This window comes from Brachyistius frenatus, unplaced genomic scaffold (assembly GCF_029030835.1).
Source record: "Brachyistius frenatus isolate BFR_SWC_R1_liver_20210118 unplaced genomic scaffold, ASM2903083v1 Contig_4, whole genome shotgun sequence".
Classification (NCBI taxonomy): Eukaryota; Metazoa; Chordata; class Actinopteri; family Embiotocidae; genus Brachyistius; species Brachyistius frenatus.
Window position 1 is genome coordinate 5,810,604 of NW_027210603.1, and position 20,961 is coordinate 5,831,564.

Below are 20,961 nucleotides of genomic sequence, written 5' to 3' on the forward strand. Positions count from 1 at the left end.
TTTCAGGCTCCTCTCCTGTGGAACCAGCTCCCAGTTTGTGTTCGAGGGGCAGAATCCCTCTCTAGCTTTAAGATTAGACTAAAAATGTTCCTTTTTGATAAAGCCTATAGTTAGGGCTGGCTCAGGTGGACCTGAACCAACCCTTAGTTATGCTGTTATAGGCCGAGGCTGCTGGGGGACCTTGTTACATGCTGAGCTCCTTTTCTTTCCTCCTACTCTTTAACTGACTCATACCTCACCATCTTTTTCTCTCCCATAGTTTCTTCTTATTATCTGTTGTCTCCATTCAGTTCCTTCGCTCGTGTAGTTTCTCTTCTTTCTTTTGCAGATGTCTCGACCATGGAGTTGCATGTCTCTGCTCTGTGATTGTCAGCCCCACAAACAGTTATTCTCTTATATCTCTATGCTGTCCTTTTCTCTCTCTCCTCTCACCCCAACCAGTCGAGGCAGATGGCCGCCCACCTCTGAGTCTGGTTCTGTCGGAGGTTTCTTCCTGTTAAGAGGGAGTTTTTCCTTCCCTCTGTTGGAGGTTTTTCTCCCTTAAAGAGGAGTTTTCCCACCCCCTCCTAGTTTATGTGGGAATTGTTGAATTGTTGGGTTTCTCTGTATAATATTGTAAAGTCTTACTGTAAGGACTTTAATGTGTTAAGTGACATGAAATAACCTATGTTGTGATTTGGCGCTATATAAATAAAGTTGAATTGAATTGAATTGAACATTAACAAAATACTCAGAATGACAATGCCAACAGGCTTTTAGCTTGTCTAATGTTTACCACGCTGAACATATTATTTCGGTGAGTTAACACTTGCCACTTAGAGCTGAAAATACAGCTTAGACTAAATTAAATTAGACAAAAACTAAAGTATTGGAAAAATGTAAAAAAAAAAAATTACAATTTGCTTAATTAAAAGTCAGGGCATCACCAAAGTCACAAAAGTTCATAATGAGAAAGAAGAGTATGATGGTTATGGAGGAATGTCTAAGCTATGTCATAGTATAAAGAAATATTTAAAGCATCACCAGATTTCAATAACTGCACCTCTAGACCTTGGTCAGCTGTTTGCAACTTGTAGAGGCTGATGCAATAAACTAGGACTTCAGTGGCATCTGTTCCTGGGACAATGAACCTCTGTGTGTTTGAATGTGACTGCACCCAATACCATCTAACAATCCTTGAATCAACCTCTACACCGCATTGTCATTCATTTATGCATTAAACAGATGGAGAAAGTGACTGTTTTGCACACTTGGTTACACATGTGTTGTCACTCTCTGGAGAGAAACACCAGCTGTCAATCACAAAACTCACTGAAGTACTCCTTTATTCCAAATGCGGGACCAGGTCAGCCAAATAACACATGCATACGCTGTTTTTGTCATGTTCTATCTCTACATTATAGATATTTAATACATAAATGATTCTATCCATACAAAATATAAAAATATGAGGCCTCATTTACAACCATATTTACACTGAGTTCCTTAACTTAAGTGAAATTATTAGTTCATTCATCTATGTACATACTATGAACTGAATTCAGAACAGTACAGTATATCCTATATTTAAATCACATTGCATGAAAAAGCAACTGTTTCAAACCGACCATGTTGTACACTTGTTTGCCACATGGGAAAGCAGTTATTATAAAAAAAAAAAAAATGCACATCAGCTTTTGATTAAAGTTGTGACCTGATAGAACTGCACATGTAACTGCTGGCCTTAATACTCAGGAGATATTCTGAAACATTAAAATGAACAAACATGCAAACATGGTTGCTTTTTCACTGTTTATCAACTGCAATTCATCACTGACTTTCAAATACATGATAATCAACACTCAACAACACTGAATCAATGGACTGGGTGTTTGAGTTTTGTTCCAGATGGAGGATGTTAGTGTACAAAAGCTGAACAAATTGTCATTTGCTGTGTTAAGAGATGATGCAGTTCTTGCTTTTTCGGCGTTTGCGGGTGTGTAACTGCCCGCTGCGGCCGGGTCCTCCCACCCCTGTGTTGTTGTACTTATGGACCAGCTCCTGGTTGCTGAGGTAGCGCAGCTGGATGGGCCTGGGGATGGGCTCACCCAGGAAGTAACCTTCGTCCTCTGATTCGGAGGATGAAGAGCAGGTGGAGCACCAGTCATCGTCGTCATAATCATCCCAGGAGTATTGGTTCAAGCCAGTACGTCTGCTGGCCCCGGGGTTCTGCAGCGTCAGGTCTGAAGTGGTCCTGGGGCACTGTCTAAAGAACTGGGGCTGGTATCTTCCTCCTGCTCCTCCTCCTCCTCCTCCCACTCCAAACTGGTCCCTGGCACTCCTTGGTGGTGGGAAGCGGTCGTAATCCTCTCGCACACGCATCTGTGGTCTCTCTTGAGGTCTTGCTCTTCGCTCTGCTACCAGGTGGAGAGCGTTCTCTGAACGAGAACGACGGGACCTCCGGGAGCGGTGATGGTGGTGTCGACGTCTCTGTGGAGTCTCTTCTGGAGTATCTATCCGGATACTTGCATCCCTTCCTCCACCTCCGCTTCCAACACCACCCACCCTGCGCTCACTAATGGGTGGCAGGCGGGCAGCATTGGCGCTGCTAACCAAGCTAATCCTATCCTCTTCCTGGAAGGTGAAGCCAGGTGGTAAATGAGCCATGCCCACACCCATGCCAGGAGGGTCACAGTACTGCACCTGGTACTGGGAGGATCTGGGAGGGTTCATTTCCATGTAGGACTGACTAGTGGTGAGACTGTGAATGGACTCAGAGCTACGAAACTGCCCTGAGGAATTGAGAGTTCCCATGTTACTTTTCTCTGACACATTCATTCCCGAGTCTTTGCTCAGATCAGGCATGGAAAAACGAGAAAGGTGCTCTTGACGCTTTCCTCTGCCATCTGCAGAGTTGCCTGTAGGGAAATAGAGATGCATTAGATTTGAACTTTGCCTTTGTCATTCCATTGTAAATAGACATGAAATCTTGATACCAAGCAGAAACAAGTCAAATCAAACGACTACTGCTACCCTACCCACCTGTAGCATTCGACAGAGCCAAAGACTCCATGGAACCTCTTGGCGTCTGCTCTATCGGGGTCAGTTGTTCTGTGAAGTTAAGTGCATTAATGGGGTTCCTGCTTCTTGCCACTTGGGTGGTTGCTGGAAGCCCGGCATCTCTGTCCCTATCCCTTTGAAAACCGTGCAAACTAATTGAGCGCTTGTCTGAGGAGAAGCCGTTGTGGTGCTGAGAGCAATGGGACACCTCTGTGAAGCTCTTTTGGGTTCTCAGTTTGGGTGGATAGTACTCCTCTGGAGCTGGCTGCTGGAACCACGCCTCATTCAGGGACTGGCCTTTCATTGTCGAGATAGGGGGTCTCTTTAAACCTCCGTTCTCCTTGATCCTGTGATCCTGCTGTTGATTATTCTGTCCAGAGCAGGTAGGGTTATACCCACTTCTGATGTTGCACTGGCTGAGGAGCTGGAGAGGAGTGGGGTTGGCAGTTGGGTCAGATTCATAATTATATACATCACCTGCTTGCTCGTGGTTCTGCCAGGACGGCGGCTCGCGAGTCAAACTTGGGGTTTGGCTGGAAAGACTCAGAAGATCCATTTGTAAAGACAGTGGGTCCACCTCCCCTGAAAATCTTTCAGCCTGCACTCCACCCCCCCCTCCTCCACTCTTTGTTGTCTTGGAGCTCCGTCTGGACTCTCTGGTGGAGCGAGCACTTTGGAAGGCCGAATCAGAGGAGTCAGAGCCATTGGGCTCTTCCCCCAGACTGCAGGAGCGTGAGCAGAAGATCTGACCCTGCTTGGGCAGGAAAGGCCGACCCAGCAGAGAGCGTTTACAGCGGGCACAGCAGAAGCAGCCCTCTGTGGCGTGCCAATGCTGCCCGTCATACGTCATCTGGCCTTGATCAATGCCTGCAGGAAAGACAAAAAACACATGAATCCACAGAGTGTAGGTAAAATGACTGATTGTGTTACAAATGTACAGTTAAAATTCAAAGCACGACGTCTTCATCAAAGGGCTCACAAATTTTATTTTAAATCTTGAAAATAGTAGCATATTGCAAATAGCTTGTTGAGTCAGAAAATGAAGCTTGAGGCGGTTACTGAGCTGTGCTTTGGGGCAAACTCATGGAGCTTGCCAAGCATTGTATAAACACATAGCATTTTGAGAATGTTTCCAGTTGTTGCAGGGGAAAGAAAACCAGCTATTTGCTAATGGCTGCCATCTGGTTGGAGGGTGTTTTCTGATGGTTTCAATTTATAATCAGTTGTATTTTTTTAGCCAAATACTTCTCGGTATCCTGTCTGACAAATAATTACAGAACAAATTTGTTGACAGATATATGCCAAAAATCACACCTGGGCATCCTGTTGGGGGATGGACATGGACACACACACACACCACATACACCACATACACACACGAGGTGGCATGAGGCCAAGAGGTGCAAATACGAAGTTTCCATCTGAATAATACCCTAGTTACCTCTCTCAGTGGGTTTGCCTCTAACATTAAGGGTTGTGGGATGTTTACATTTGTACTTAACTGACACTTGCATATGTCTGTAATAAAAACAGATCTTGAGGTTGAAGAGTCACTTGGTACAGTCATGTCTTTGCCCCAGGTTGGTTTCACACTGCATGATGTATTGTTCATATTTCTGTACTCTGTAAACTGGGGTCTCTGTGGGCCTCTCCTGTGGACCCTTACCTCAAATGCCTAACCATGGATGACATCGTTTGATGATAAACTGCAGAAAACTAGGACAGATCTTTTCTGCTCTTTTCTCGTCTGAGCTACTTTATGAAAAAAAATGAGGTCACCCTTTCATCTTCTTCTCTTTCCATGTATTTAGCATTATAAAATTAATTTAGTAAGGGTTTCTTTGCATGACCTGCTGGCGGTTAATGCAGTTGATCTAATGGGAGGCCTGATGGGGAAAGCAGCATACCAATATGTTCCCCGCAGGAGTCGCAGTATTCGGCGTAGAGGGACTCGAAGCAGGAGCAGCAGTATGGCCGTCCCTCCTTCATGATATAACGCTGGCCCCCCAGCACCGTCTCACACTCAAAACAGCAGAAGTGCTTCATGTGCCAGTGACGGCCCTCTGCCTCGGTGCACTCATCTGCAAAGATGATCTAAGAGGGGAGAGATAAGAAAGAGTATCGTTTATCACAGGTCCGCAGAGGTAAAACCTCCGTTGGATTATTGCTGCATGTTGAATGACAGGACAAAGACTTTGCTTGCCCTCCCTCCCCCTCCATGTGCACCAGTTACTCTTCTGCAGCTTAGTATTCTCTCTTTGTCACTGCCTTGTGTTGTGGGCTAATGTGTGTGGGGAAATCTAGATGGTGCATTTGCTTTTAATTATGCTGCTGTTGAACCACCGGGGTGCTTTTTAAGTACAATCAGTGTCCTTGCCCCCATTTGCAGAGTAAGAGAGTAAGTCAGTGTTAATGGTTGCGAGATAAGGCTATTGATAGGCGACCCTGTTAAACTGGAAAAAGCTCAGCACGCAATAAACTGTGACAAGTGTGTGTTGTGAGCCCATGAGCATCACATGACATCGATTTGGTGTGTATGCAGGCATGCATACTGTAGACTGCATGTGTGTAAAGACTTTATAAATAGCTCTACCGACACAGTTACAGGCACAGTATGTTCAAGGCTGACATGTATCTGTTTATACACGATCCTCCATCTGAAGGCATGTGAGTCTGCATGCGACTGCCGTCTACCTCATCGCAGGCGGTGCAGCGCGGCTTCAGCCTCTCGGCGTGGTGCCGACCGCAGAAGATCTTTCCATCTTGGTAGAAGTAGATGAGGTCCACCAGGAGCTCGTTGCACATGCTGCACACAAAGCAGGCAGGGTGCCAACAGACGCCATGACCCGCCCGGGATGTAAACACAGCGATGTCACCGCCATTTATCTGACCTCCGCACTAAAAAGAAATTGGAGAAGAACTTGATTTTTTAGAAACAGGTTGTTGAAACGCAACTTTTTTAGTATTTGTAACTGTTTAACTCTCACGTTCTTCTAATTCTGACACGTAAACTCAAGGCAGTGCAGATACCAATACAATTTGAGCCTGCTTTTTTCTTATTCAATTTAAAATCAGTCCAGCTCACGGTGTAGAACTGCTTGGAACCTTTCGATTTCTACACGAAAAATGCAGCAAAATTATTAATATACTTTTCTGAGCACCAAAAACACTCTGGAAAGATTTGTTTGATCACAATGTGAACCATTAAATCCAATAAAAAATAAAACTCTCCAAGACTGGTATGATTGATGTTTGCAAAGCCAACAAGGAGTCACCCAGCTCAGTCAGGGAATTTCCCTCACGTGCATGTCTGGAAAGCAACGCTCTTTGAAAAGAACAGACAGGGCGGCATTGATTCCTTAATATGAAGTAAATTCCTGTTACAACAGGTCATTGGGGCAGGACATAAGACAATGTAATCAAATGGGCTATCATGTATGGAGACCAAATTGCACTATACTTTGAAAGAACGTGTAGAATGGTGGAACTGGTCAGACTTGGTTTGTTGGATCTGTTTGTCACACTTTAGAGCAGCAGAAGATATTTGGTTCAACTAACAATCACTTCCATTATCCCCCCAAAAAACCTGACAGTTTGGTCTAAAAAATGTTGCAACCTAGAAAAGAAAATTTCTTTCAGAGTTTGCAAAAGCCTTACATTTGTAAATAGTTTTCTAAAACCCAAAGAGATTCTGTTTTCAATCACTTAAGACAAAGAAAAGCATTCTAACAACAAAGAATTTTCCAGAGAAAGTTCAAACAACAAACTAATTAATCAACTAATAATTTCAGCTCTACAGTAGATGCACTGTTCCCAAATAAGTAAGAGTTTTCAAAGAAGTCAAAGCTTCTCTAATAGGATCTTTAATAAAGTCCGTATCACAGCTGACAATGATCCAGTGTATCAGATTGGTGCTTCGCAGTCTGCAACACAATTTTGCATAAAGATTTCAGTCAACTGAGAGCACAAAGTTTGTGTGTTTATATGTGTGGCTGGGGAAGGCATGTACAGACCGAGAGGGGACAAACGAGATGAGTAAAAAAAGAGATATACGGGAGGATAAAAAAGGAGAGGGGGATACACGTCAAGGTTTAAAGGTAGAGAAGATGGAGAGATAAACAAGAGGGAGCACTACTGAGACAGGGGGAAAGGTCAGGTAGGTAAAGTACATTCAGCAGGGTGGGAAGGTGGAGACGGAGGTAGAGTTACAATCAGGTTATCCAAATGGCACAAAGCCTCTTGCTGCCGGGAGGCCAAAGGGGGATGGGGAATTCAATCAATACACACTCTCCATACAATCTGCTCCTGCATGTTTGCGTTTGTGTGTGTCTGTGTCTTCTAACTGGATGAGATGCACAAGCTGTAAAGCAGCTATACACCTGGGGCGCTAACACAACGGGGAGTAACTCCACCTGGGTATGAACCTGCTGTGCACACAATAACAAATAACTAGCGGATGCTGAAGTGTGCAAGTTAAAAGGACACTCCATTGCACTGTGTAGTCCCATAAGGCAACTACAAGAATACATGTAGCAACACATTTAATATTTGATGGGACACTCGGCACCAGTGTGAAATACTTTCAGGAAGATATAGGGCAGATTCAACTCGAACTTAGCTCCCTGACGTATTATGTAATGCTCTTTTTTTAAAGAAATAAATTCTGCGATTTTATGAGGCTGTCGGCTGGTGTGTCACAGGGAAATATTACGACAAAGCACACGCATACATACCGCCTCAAGATCCTTGTAAGAGCAAGACTCTGAGGTAGGATTGACAAGGTCACAACATTGTCGTAAAAGCAGGCAGTTGCTGCTTCTCTGCCCTTTATATGTCAACATGAAGCACCTCTCATACATCAAAATACCTGAAATGCCATCAGGCTGTTCGTTATGTCTATCACATGATTCATTGCTTTCATTTCACTGGCCGCATCACGCACCTTTGATCTTGTCACACTTAATCCACTCTTGTCATGGCACTCAGTGCAGAAATGACATTTAGGAGTGGAACCGTGCACCAATGTAAAAAGTGATGTTTCTGTCAGCTACCTGTTCGCAGATGGCCCCGGTCATCGTCACAGGGAATGGACGGACATTGCCGCGACCCAGGTTTTCCTGTTTCCGTTGGTTACTGAAGAGCTTCAGTTCTCGCTTCTCCTCATCGTCCAGACTGTTACAGTACCGTAGCTACAAGATACACATCACACCATATGCTAAACATACATTTTGACCCAATGTCATTTTTCTATAATGATTTCATTATTACCATAATTTTCCATTCTAAGAGACTGAAATATAAATTTTTACTGGAGGAATTAGAAGTAAAAGAAGAAAGAATCCCACCTCTCAACACATCTGATAATCCATTTTCCCACTGCATGGTGTAGCTTAACACAACTCATCTTTTTTTGGTTTTCCATTAGGCAAACCTTGTGTATAGTATCTGCTACTATTTTTTTTTTTTTTTTTGGTGTCACTTCAAGTTCCAAGGGAGCTGAGCCCATCCTAAAAAGTGATGTGAAAACACTGCAGACCACTGATTGGTCAGCGAGAATCGTCACTAGATTATACCTGCATCTCTATGTCATCATTGTGCGATACAGGGCATACTACACAAACCCACTATTGTTAAACAGCCAAATTATTATAGCGGCCACAATTTCATCTGCCACATACTGATGAAGAAGATAATGTCACAGCAGCCAAATGTAATGTCTCTTTGACCACCAGCTACAGTGGAAAACAAAATCTAATAAAGATTAAGAGTTGAGTAAAGTAGACTTGAGTTGAGTTGAGACATACTATGTGGAGGGACAGGAGCTATATTGTGTTTCTTGCATTTGCTCAGCTAGAGATTCAGTTGACCAATCAGATTAATAGTCAGATTAAGAAAGAAAATAGCTCCATAAGGTCACACTTTATAAGAAAGTAAAAATAAATGGCAACCCAGGCTGATTATTAGCCTACTGTAAGGTGTTGAAGTGTGCCAATCTTTTAAGGGATTGCACCGTGTCTATCAGTATCTCAAGATCAATTGTGGTAATGACCTATTAATGTAACGAACTTTAAATCGGCAGCTACACACACACAGGCACTTCACTATCTCCTCCTTGCCCATTAAGAAGACAGACACCATTTTTCCTGTGTCTGTCTCCTCCATGCTTCCCTCTTATCTCTGTATTGCCCTGAAGGAGAGGAGGGAGGGAGGAAGCGATAGATGGATGGACGGAGGCGGTGGGGGAGGGCGTCAGTTTGGACTCTCACCTCATTGTCGTGGGGCGGGAGCTGATGGAGCAGCTGTTTGATGCGGTATTTCTCTCCTGGGCTGTTCACATAGGGCACCTTGTCCTCAGGCAGGGAGCTGTAGTACTGATGAACCTGAGGAAGAGACAAGAGACGGTGAGGATGAGAATGATGAAGGACCGCAACATGCCTGACAAACCCCCAAAATACTAAAGCAGACGTGATTGTTTTGTCTATGAAACATCACAAAATAAAATGCGCATGTAGACTTCCCATAGCCCAACATGTTGTCTGCCAGTTGCATGTTTTCTCTGTGCCACTTTAAAAAAAAAAGGTAAAAGCATTCAGTTTATTATAAGGGATCGAAAAAATACAAATCCTCAAATTCAAGCAGCTTTATTTGAAATATTAGCTCAAATGATGAATTTATTATTAAAACGCTGTTGACTAGTATTTTCAGCAGCAAAATGACAACTGTACAAAAACTGGGACTCACCAAAACACACACACACACACACACACACACACACACACACACACACACACACACACACACACACACACACACACACACACACACACACACACACACACACACACACACACACACACACACACGGTTAAAATCACTTTGATTTATAGCCCACCAGCAGAGACTTAATGGAACCTCACCTCTCCATCTCTGCACACTGACATGGTAATGTATGACTGACCCATCAAATGAGCACACACTCATGCACACGCAAACAAAGTAGTGATTAACGTCGCAGCGTTCGTGCACTCGAACGCGGGCGGCAGCAGGATTAATGTTAATCTGGACATTCCAAAGTACTCGGATATTCTTTACATTACCGAGGCAGACAATGAGTGTCATCTCCATGTTATTTATTACAGTCTCTTTTTTTATTACACTGTAACAGGGGGCCGAGGTATAACAAAGGTCAGGCAGTCATATATGAATGTGACTGGAGGAGGGTGGAGCAAACTGAGAAAGTCAAAGGGTTTTAAAGGAAGATTTTAGGATAGAAAGGGAGAGAGAAGGAAGAGGAAGAGAAATTAATTCAAATGTTAAATGAAAAGTAAAAGTAGAAGAGTGAATCTTTCAATGAATGAAATAAATAGAAACAACAGAGCATAACACACACTGAGGACTTTTGGAGAGACAAGATCCATGATCGATACTTGCTGACTAGGTCATACCACTCGTATTGACCCACCGGTCACCTGAATGGATTTACTGACTAGAAGCTATCAGCTTTGTCCTTGGCAATAACACAGAGTCTGTCACACAAAAACAGATTAACCTGAATATTGCAGACATCTTGTGTTATGCTCTAATTTTGTAAAACCAAAATTAAATATTGTCTCAAAGCTGTGGCGTCATATTCAGCGTGTGCAGCATGAAGCCCCTTTAAGCAGCCTTTTACACAAGCATGCTTGTTGTTGGAATGAATTTCCAGCAACAGTCTCTTGTTTTTAAATGTAACCTAATTCCTTCGTATCTGCCTTTGTTGGCTTCCACTGGTGTTGGCGAGGGACCTGGGATCAGTGTCCTGTCGGCAAAACTCAGGACGGACGCCGGTGGGTGGGGTGAGGTGGAGTCTCAGGATAGCTCATGAAGGACACATACACATGCAAGCACGCATGATGTGCGCACACACACTGCTAATGATAAATTACGAAACATGCTTCTAACAACAACAGGGTTACAATCTGGAAGTGAAAGGCACACTGCCCTGAGGAAAAGATCGAAAGGCAGATACACACACACACACACACACACACACACACACACACACACACACACACACACACACACACACACACACACACACACACACACACACACACACTTGTATGTATACACACCACACAATGGACACAAAAAAGAGCCAGGAGAAGCTTGTGATAATAACTGTAATCGAAAGCAGACGAAACTAAAGACAGGGCAGCATTTCGAACTGTACCGAAGAGTGTTTTTAAAAGCTAAAGCAAATGGGAGGACTTTGCAAATGAGTGACAAGAGCGATTGCTTCCCACAGCTGGTTTCTATTGCTGTTAATGGCCAGGGAGGCCGAGGAAAAGACACCACCAGGCACCAGTTCTGACGTTCTCTCTACAAGCCACTTTGCGGTGGTTAGCAGACGTAGATATTATATTGGTGAGAAAACACTAGTAGTTACAGTCAAATATGGTGGGAAAGACAGCATGTTCATGGCATGAGAGAGAATTTAATAGCCGTTTTCTTTCTTCGTCCTTTTCCTTTCACATCTTTGCTGCGACGTGTGAATGCCCGCAGCTCAGCACTATTACTAGTTAACATGCAAGCCTTTTTTTTTTTTTTTAAATGCTAGATTTTTACCCATTTGCAGTTTAGGCCAAAGACTAACAGACCACCCAGCTGACACTTGCCTATACTGACCGTTTATCTCCCATTCACAGCTGTTGGCAGTAATCAGGTCAGCAGCTGGCAGTTTTGTTTGACCTTGATCTGTGATTGTCCTCAGGTCCATTTTGGAGCAGGTCAAGTTGCCCTTCCAGACCGGCTATTTGTTGTTTGAAAGTTAATTTATCCACTTCAGAGCTGCGGGTGCATTGCAGAACCTGGAAAGACCTCTGGTTTGCATGGATAACCTTGAACTGGATTTCTATTCAAATATCCCACATGCAAGTGTTTGCAAAAGCATACCTCATGTTTGACTGCAAAATAATATCAGATCTTTGTAGATGATGAGCAGATTCTGTTTAAGCCCTTGCTACATGACAGTAAAAAAAAAAAAAAAAATCACCACACACATTATTGGCCATGACAAACTGTAACCTGGCAACAACCAATAATTTTATTTTAAAAGACGAGAAGATCAGCTTAAATTTGAGGCATATAACTATAAGCTTTGTGTTACTAGAAACAGTCCCATATAAGTGCAAAGTTATCCCCCATAATCCCTCAGATATGTCTGATTGAATGCCTTAGTTCTGCTTAGAAATCTCTTGTTACAGACTGGTGATTTTACACCACTACTGGCTGAATAGCAGACTGACACAGAGCACCAGCTCCTGGTGGGGAAATCTAAACCCACCGCTTAGATCATGGAGCTTTAGCTTTAGCTTTGTGTTTACATCCGCTCCCCTATGAAAGGTCACACAACCAGTTTCCACAGCTTGAATGACTTTCGATGTCAGTTTCAGACACATTTAGTGCACTGTCAGTTGTTATAAATGAAAAAATGATCACTTTATAATTGTAATTTAATCCTTTTTCCGTTCGATTGTTTGTCAAAATGAAAAAGAAAATACTCGGTTATTTTCATGGCAGTTTAACTTGGATTGTGCTCTTGCTATAGTACCCAGCCCAGTTCCCATTATTGACTGACTGTTCCTGAGGTCATATCACCACAAGACGAGAACCTAATTGAGTTTGGGGTCAGAAGTGTGACCCTGGAGAGGAATGAAAAATAGCTGCTCTCAGTCCTTCGAGGTGAAAACAGGGGGCTGCGCCAACATTGTATTGACCAGCTCATTGCTCTCAGCTCATCAACAAAATGAAACCAGCTTCCATAAACGTATCTATTGTCCTATAAAACTGGCAACCTGCCCATCTGTGCACACCTACGCTTCAGTGGAGTATTGTAAAAGAGGATTTTCTTCAACAGACATGGGGCCATTTAATGGGTTTCTGTGTAATGCAGGCCCCGCTTAGCGGTAGTGAGGGCGATGAAACCTACTGTAAACATTTTTGCAGGCAGAATGAATTGGAGATTAATTTGACCACTGGAGCCACATAATCCTTGTTATCCATTAGCCTGCAGAAGGCACAGTCAGCATAACGGGCATGCTATCACATGGCGACATGCAGCTCCCAAGTAAACGGTTACAAAATACAGGCATGATGTGTAACAAAATACACAGTGCAGAGCTAAGGAATTTTTATTAGATTTACACCATGTTACATTTTATAACGAAAACCTGTCTGTGCATATCTGTAGAATCCTTCTCCCCTTCTCGTCGGCCTTTCACCCACACTGAGAAAATGTCTATTGGCCACCAATAACAAGACTAAAATGCTAGGTAGGAAAACTGCACTATACCGAACTTTGGAATAGATCTCAGTGGTTCAAGCGTCATCCAGTGTTAATATGATGTAGCGCAGATTAGAATAAGAGGGAACATGCCGATACCTGTTCGGGTTTGAGTCCTGGTGGCACCCAGGCGTACTCCTCCAGGGCACAGCCCGAGTCGTCATCGGAGGTCGAGTTCCTCTGGAAGTCGTACATTAGCTTGGTGACCGTCTTCTCCATCTCTACAGGCATGGCTGTCACTGCATGCTCCTCACGACGACACTTACAGTGCACACAGATCTTCCTGCCGACGACAAACAGACAAAAAACACCTGTCAAGCCAACGTCGTACGTACATGCATGCATATAGACATGAAACCAGCGCTTAAATCGGCCTTCTACATTATGCTGTGTGGTTTGTGCAGTTGTACATTTTACATCCAAGAATAGGCCATCATTAGTGTGAAAACAAGTACTCACTTTAATAATCTTAATGTAAATAGAACTACATTTAGATCCACTTTCAAGAGAAACAAGACTATTACACAGTGGCTGTTTGGGCTTCTAAAGTTCGCCCTTAATCTTGGAAAATGTAAAAAGATAATATAAAAAAAATTGTTGATGAATTGGAAAAACCATCATACAAACGGTGTGGCTGTAAACATATTAAAGCCCCCTGGTAAAGTTTGGTGAAACACTTTTCTGTGCATATTTGCAGACCTACAAACTCTTCAGTTAAAAGGCCAAGGCTTCCCACTGCGGCTCTCAGTAAAATTCTGGTGCCACAAACGCAACGCTCAACAATCCTTTGGGGTATGGAGAGTATGAAGATATAACCACAAATAGGCAATGGAAATTAGCAGTAAACAGCCAGTGACAGTGATGGAAAACAGTACTGTACAAACACACCAACACGCAAGCACTTTCCTTTGTACAAGGTTAGCAAGAAACACTAGCAGATGCTTTGCCAGGACAGTGCTCTACTCTCATCAGCCAAGCTGACCCACCCACCTATAAAATGGAAAAGTATCCATGTGTGAGTTTCCACAGCAAAAATGGTTGGGAGTGTTTGAAACACTCCTCCTCTTTGCTGCATGTTCACAGACTAATAACGAGATTTGTTATATTTCATAAACTGTAAAGGGATGTCTTCCAAAATACTGAGATCAACACCCATGAATTACTCCTGGGAGATGTCTCAGAAAAGAAGAACAGGATGTGGGTTAAATACTTGAGTGCATGGATTAAAATAAAAAAAAAAAAGACAGGCCACTTTCACCAGGTCTGTAGTCTAATACAAAGGGCGGAGACACCGCAAACATACAGATCCCTGTGTCCTTGACAGCTCTGAACTGTGCAAGTGGAAACTGGGTGGCCAGAAGGTCACATCCCACTAACCCTTGCAGCCCCTCAGGCAGCCAAATCAGGGAGACAATCCCATTACCTTCCCAGATGGATGCCGGCCTGCCTGACAGACAGAGGAGCTTAAGGACTCTCAGGACACTGTTTGACAGACTGACACCTTGGTTAGCTGAGGATCTGTTACAGTGTGTTCACACATTGGATACAGAGTAGTTGGCAATATCTGGCCACTTAAGAGTCTGTAGTTCTGGTGTTGTGTTGAGCATTTAACTGCTTGTTTTCATGTTGTACTGTTTGTTGCCTATATTTTTCCTTCCTTATGGTGATTGTTGGAACTGTTAATACCATGTCGGGCATTTCGGCCCTGCACATCGCCAGATCCATCCTATTGGCAAACACTGCATCACTGGATATTTCCAAATCGTTAAACCTTTCTCAACTTTCCCCTGTAATGATGATGATGAGCTCATCGGAGGAGCGTACGGCTTGCAACATCATGTCTCATTCACAATGAATTGCAGTTGGCGATGTCCCAGCTTTCTGAATTCGTACGTGTGGACTGCCCGTTAGTGTAAAGTGTGTGGAGCGCAGACCAAGGATGTGGAGAGCTGGCCAAGTCTCATCTTGTCTCTTTCTCAAAGGAGCACTTCTTGTCCAAGGGTTGATCCTTGGTTAACAAAGCACTTCAGTCTATTTGACTTGGCACTGATGGATTTTGATGATAGAATGGAGTCTTGAAATACATTAAGAAAGCTTTTACCTAGTGCAAGTAAAACATCCCACTGACATACCACAACTCGTCATATGACATGTAATCCCTAAAAGGAAAACATACAAATATATAGGTCAGATTGGATGAATTCTCCATCAGCACTTGAGATTCTCCACCATCCGGCAGAAGCCTAACAGGCTATTACTGTCAGCTCCAGCTTTCAACACTAACCTGTGCAGAGAGGCAGACCTCTGCAACTTCTGTTGTGACTATGGAGGACGGGCAAATCACAGACTTCACAAACCAGTCCCATAAATATTAACGAAATACACAAAGTGGCCAGATATCACTGCCATGGTTATTGATGGGTATGATAAACTGAGCAGCGATGCAGCACAGGCAGATAAAGTCATTAAAGAGCTGTCAAGCAGGCAGACTGGAAGAAGGGTGTTTAGCGAGTCCCAGTCCCCGCAGCAGGATGCTATAGCCCGGGGCAACACAGCTTGCCTCATTACAGCCCAGCACCTTCACCATCATTACTAATTTAAAGCCGATTTTCTGGCACACACAACACACACTCGCTGTGAGGATAGTGTTTGAAAGTGCAGGAGAGAGGCACCACATGTGAAGATACAACCGTTTCAGCCTGTGTGGACAATTCTGCTATTCTTCTGACATGTTGCCAGGTAAACAGAAGTTATTTCTGCCTTGGGCTGAAGAGGGACTCTCGGAGATAGGAGTATACAAATAGCCAGAAGGGGCTCCGTGGACCTGATGGAAAGCATTTCACACCACATTCCTCCTGAGAGGATAAAACATAACTGTCCTCGCTCCCACACTTTGCCTGTTACAGCCTCAGTGGAGTTCAACTCAGTCACAGAAGCTGGTGACCGTTAGAGAAACACGCCTCTCTGACACACTCTCTCAGTTCAGAATCGAAATTATGATTCCTCTCATAATCTTTCTGATCTCACAAAGTCAGCGTTGGCAGAGATGCTGTAGACCTTAGAGGGGCTGTTGCTCCTTCCTTCCCCTTTACCATGCTCATGATTTACAACATGCTTCATGAACATGCTTGGGATTTCCCCTCCTCTGTAACTTAATTCCAGAGCTTCCCCTTGTAAACTTCATGATTTCAATTAGATCGGATTTAGGGACTCGAGTAATACAAGTCAAGAACATCACTGATGCCTCAAAAATGACTATGAGGTAAAGAGAAGGAAGGACAAGAGGCTTGTTTTTTCAGTTACACGTGCCTGGCCTCTTTCATCTCCTGGGAGATGCAAATGCTGATGTGTCATTGGTGGGTTGGAGTGTGAGGTTTGCTCAGGACCTGGGGGGTATGTTTTCAGATTGAAATCACTGTGACCATGAAGTCAGTGGACAATGATTCACTGTTTCGAGTTAATTATCATCATCCTGTTCTCCCAGATTAGCGCTGTAACCCAGGTAATGGGTGGTTTTAATATGTAACTAGGGTCTGATAGGCCACTCTGACAGCTGCAGAGAGTTGGCTCAATTGTTGTAGCCCAGCATGGCAAGATTTTAAGCAAGCATAGCCTACAGTTAGAGCAAGCAGGTCTTAAAACTAAAATCGTATGTGCTTCAAACCGAAGCAAAGGTTGGTTTGTAGAAATTATCTTTGAAAATCAAAAATGGGGCAAAGGTAGTAATCCTAATTTGAAGATTAGGACTAGGAGAGTATTTAAAACAGACTTTAGAAGACCATCTGATTCAAGTGTGTCCAAGAGCCAGTCATAGAAGTATAGCTTTGGTGGGTTTGAAACTGACATCTCATTTAGCTTTAATTCCCAAGTAGCTCCCAAAACCGCTGCAGTTTTTCCATAGCATCACTCTAGATGGTCAGATTAAAATCTCATTTTTAAATGGCAGCTCTGCACAAAAGCAAAAGGTTGGAGGACTAGAGAGTAGAGAACAGCTGGGTGTAGGAGGCAGCCAAGTCAAGGCTTTTTTTTCCTGCCTCTGCTTTTGTTTTCTTTGGAAGAAGTGGGGGAAGAGGATGGACTCTTTTCTCTTTAACTGCCTTTTTTTTTTTTTTTTTTTTTTTTTTTTAGCAGATACAACGTTTCCGTTCAGTGCTTCTTCAGATTACTTTTCAGGGGCTTCAGAGACTAGCCCTCCTTGCACAAATTACCAAAATACACACAAACAAAGCCTTTGTATCCATGGGCTACATTTTGACTTTGGAGACATTTGGAGTTAATCACAGATAAACATGACTTGAGGTGTTCCTGACAAGAATCAGGCTTGAAAAAGACATTTTCCATTAGTGGCTAATTAGCCAGAGCGTCATGCAACGTGTTGCTGGGGACAGAGATTAGGACTGCATCCACCTGTCATAACCAATTACAGACAGCCAAAGCCCTTTCCAGCTAGCCTGTGGTCTCTATTCTAAAGAACAGCAACATGTAGGTACCTTTGTACTTCAACAACAATTAAAAAAAACAATTTTGTTACAATGACTGCTTGCACTAAGATCACTTTATTTGTGACAATAAGCCCTTCACAGCCTTCTGAAAACACTTCAATAATGTCTTTTAAAGCTTTGGACGGGGCATTCCAGAGTCTGAACACATAAACCTGGTGACATCATATGATAGACATTTTTCCAATTGCATCATAAGAAATGTAGGCTAGTATGATCTGCACTAAAGCAAATACTTCAGTCCTTCAAGATTTTATTTTGACTGTTCATTTATCTACTGGTCTCTCATGGGCCCAACTTTAATAAAAGCACAACACAAAACTGTTGTAGTTGTATCTTCAATGGTGCTCCTACGATTCATGGGATACATAGCTGTTAATTAAAAGCTAGTCACTGTTTGATCTTTGGTGAAATTAACGTTGTTGTCCAATGCAGTGGATCACCGTTTAAATTGAATGGAAAATGGTGTTTCATGTTAATGTTTTAGATTAAAAAAATGTGTCACAAAAAGAGTTTCTTAATAAATTCAAAATAATGTAGAGCCAAAATCAAAAATTGGGGAGGGACTTTCAACTGTATAATCCAACCGGTAGTATCTATTTGCAGATAGGTAATACACACACTAGACCATGTACAAACATGTCAGGGCTCAATGGTTAAACAATTTGTGTTTTTAAATTGTAGACTTGCAAGAGAGTGAGCTTTTTCTTCCATGTTACTCAGGTGATTGAAAAAGTAATTTTCTGTCTCTCTCTGAGCACTGAATGATACAGTATTTGTACAGGATAGGAGAAGCAAAAAAAAAAAAAAAAAGTTATTTATGTAACATCAGACTTTTCACTTTTCAGCTACACTATACATGAGACGGGATCACATTACTTAGTCATTGTGAGTTAACTTGCTCCATTAAGTGACTCTACTTTGGATGGGGGTTCGTGGAAGGAGCAGGCTTCCAAAACAACCTACAGACTTCAAACCATAATCAGATGGCAGAAAAGCGGTGACAGATCGTCCGTAAGTTTGTGAACCGACAACATGTATTAAATGGCTTTGGTCTACTCTGGTATATTTTGGAAAACGCATCTTCTTTTCTTTCAGTCCTTTTGTCCACAGGAAGTTGTGAATGTCAGAAATTATGTTAGTCTGGTGTTTTGGGCTCCTGTCAGTTCAATTAATGTTTGGGCTGATCTCAGACCTGAGGAGCCCAGTGAGCCCGCAGCCAGCTGCTGAAACCACATTATTCATTACTCGCCTGTCAGCCCATTCATGTGCAAATCGAGTGTCCCCTTTCACTGCTAAAAACGATGTAATAAGTGAACCATCTTAAAGGGTCAATTAGCCTTAATCGAGTCTTGGAACGTTTTCTCCAAAACAACTGCAACGGACCTGCGATTGTGCCACTTGTTTCGAGTGCAGCCAACTCCAGGAAATACTTGGGAGCATTTTAACCAAGAGGACTCAAACATTGGAAATATAATTAACTGGAAAAACATTCTAAAAACGGTTGTTGTGAAATTAGATTTTGTTTAAATCGACACCCAGAGGCCGATTTATTCATTATTTCAGACGAGACTATCCATATGGCACAGCGGCGCACGGTACACAGCACACATTAGACTGACCATTGCGCTACAGGGGGTGGAGTGGGGGTAGAAACCGGTGAGAACACGTCCACAGAGAGAAAGCTACAGTGCGAGTTCAACAACTCTGCAATAACATATTATAAATACGGAAAGCGACGATTTTCTCGCAGTGGAAGCCTCTTGAGTAATGCAAAAGTTTGTTTAAAATCCCACAGGCATCTGCAAAATGGGCGACTACTTTACGCATACATTTAAAAGAGAATGCTACAGAGGTTAAAATCAGACATGAACTGGAATAAATAAGCAGACACATTTGTGCCACTTACCATTACGCATTTAAAGCCCCGGAATTGGTCATCGCTTGCGCTTTCAATAGAGCCACGAAAACAAACGAGTTCATATTATCTCCTGCTTACCTTCTTATAAACTGCGGCGGAGAAAAGCCATAGTCCTGACCTCGGTGGTTGTGGTGTTGCGGGTTTTAGAATACGTGTTCCTCATCGCAGAATTTGTCACAACTCCAACGCCAAAGCTTTGCCACGAAAACACACCAGTCTCGCCCGCTGTGATCCGCACCCCCCTGCAGCATCTATCCCGTCCGTTTGTAAGCCTTCCTGTCAACCCCCTGCTCTCCGCTGATACACTCTGGAGTTCAGCAAACGGAGAGAAAGCGAAGACGAAGCAACAACTTAAAACGCGTAAAAACGGATTCCTCTTTGCGGTAACTCACAGGTCCAAACAAGAGCGCAGGTACAGCCAAAACAATTTCCAATCCCAAAGAATAAAAGAGAGATCTCCTTTGGTAGTAACTGCTGCCGAGTGGTAAGTGAAGATCAGCGACTTTCAGTGTGTAAAAGCACGGAGTGGTCGAAGAACTCCTCTTGCTGCTGGCCTACCCACTGAACAGCAGCGCTTTAAGCCTTAACTGAAGTCAAGCGCACATAAATAACTATACGGCTTCCGGTTTGCACTTTCAAAGTAGAAGTAGTGTCAAATGTCTGAATATGCTGTATTTGGTTTATAACTGAAGCTATCAAAATGAGCATGAATATGAATCTACACAGGCTATGTTATTGAACTTCACATATTAAACATGGTTATTCTTTTCTTTAGATACCAAATTAAAAAGACAGACTGAAGTTTACAGCAAAGCAAAATAACCATAAAAACTAAGAACAATTTTTATTTTGGATTTGGCTTCTATGAACTTCTGCACAGAGTGAAAACTAATAGTCCATCAAAACCCCTAATAACTTATCTGCTGAGGATGAATGACAAAAGGCAAGGAAAGTTCCAGAAAAAGTTCATTATTGGACCTCAAGTTAAAGTTTTAGTTATTTTAAATAAAGTATTGCTTTCAAGGTCAAAACTGAACATTCACACTTAACTCTAGAGAAATCCAGAGCAGGTAAGTTGGCTTCTAGTTAAGTCTCTCTCTCTCTCTCTCTCTTTTTTTGGTTTAATGACATGGTGATGAATGATTAAACCGTGAAAGATAAGACTACATTTATACCTT

General features: G+C 42.8%; 1 protein-coding gene across 1 annotated transcript; it reads right to left on the reverse strand.

Moving 5' to 3' along the window:
• Positions 1-1,655: 1,655 nt before the first annotated feature.
• prickle2b (prickle homolog 2b) lies at positions 1,656-20,344 on the reverse strand. The gene is made up of 8 exons (XM_069712688.1): positions 19,862-20,344; positions 13,463-13,646; positions 9,306-9,419; positions 8,091-8,228; positions 5,734-5,937; positions 4,947-5,133; positions 3,022-3,906; positions 1,656-2,897 (listed from the first exon to the last, which is right to left on the reverse strand). The coding sequence occupies exons 2-8, from the start codon at positions 13,592-13,594 to the stop codon at positions 1,936-1,938; spliced, it is 2,622 nt and encodes an 873-aa protein (XP_069568789.1). The 5' UTR covers positions 13,595-13,646; positions 19,862-20,344; the 3' UTR covers positions 1,656-1,935.
• Positions 20,345-20,961: the final 617 nt, after the last annotated feature.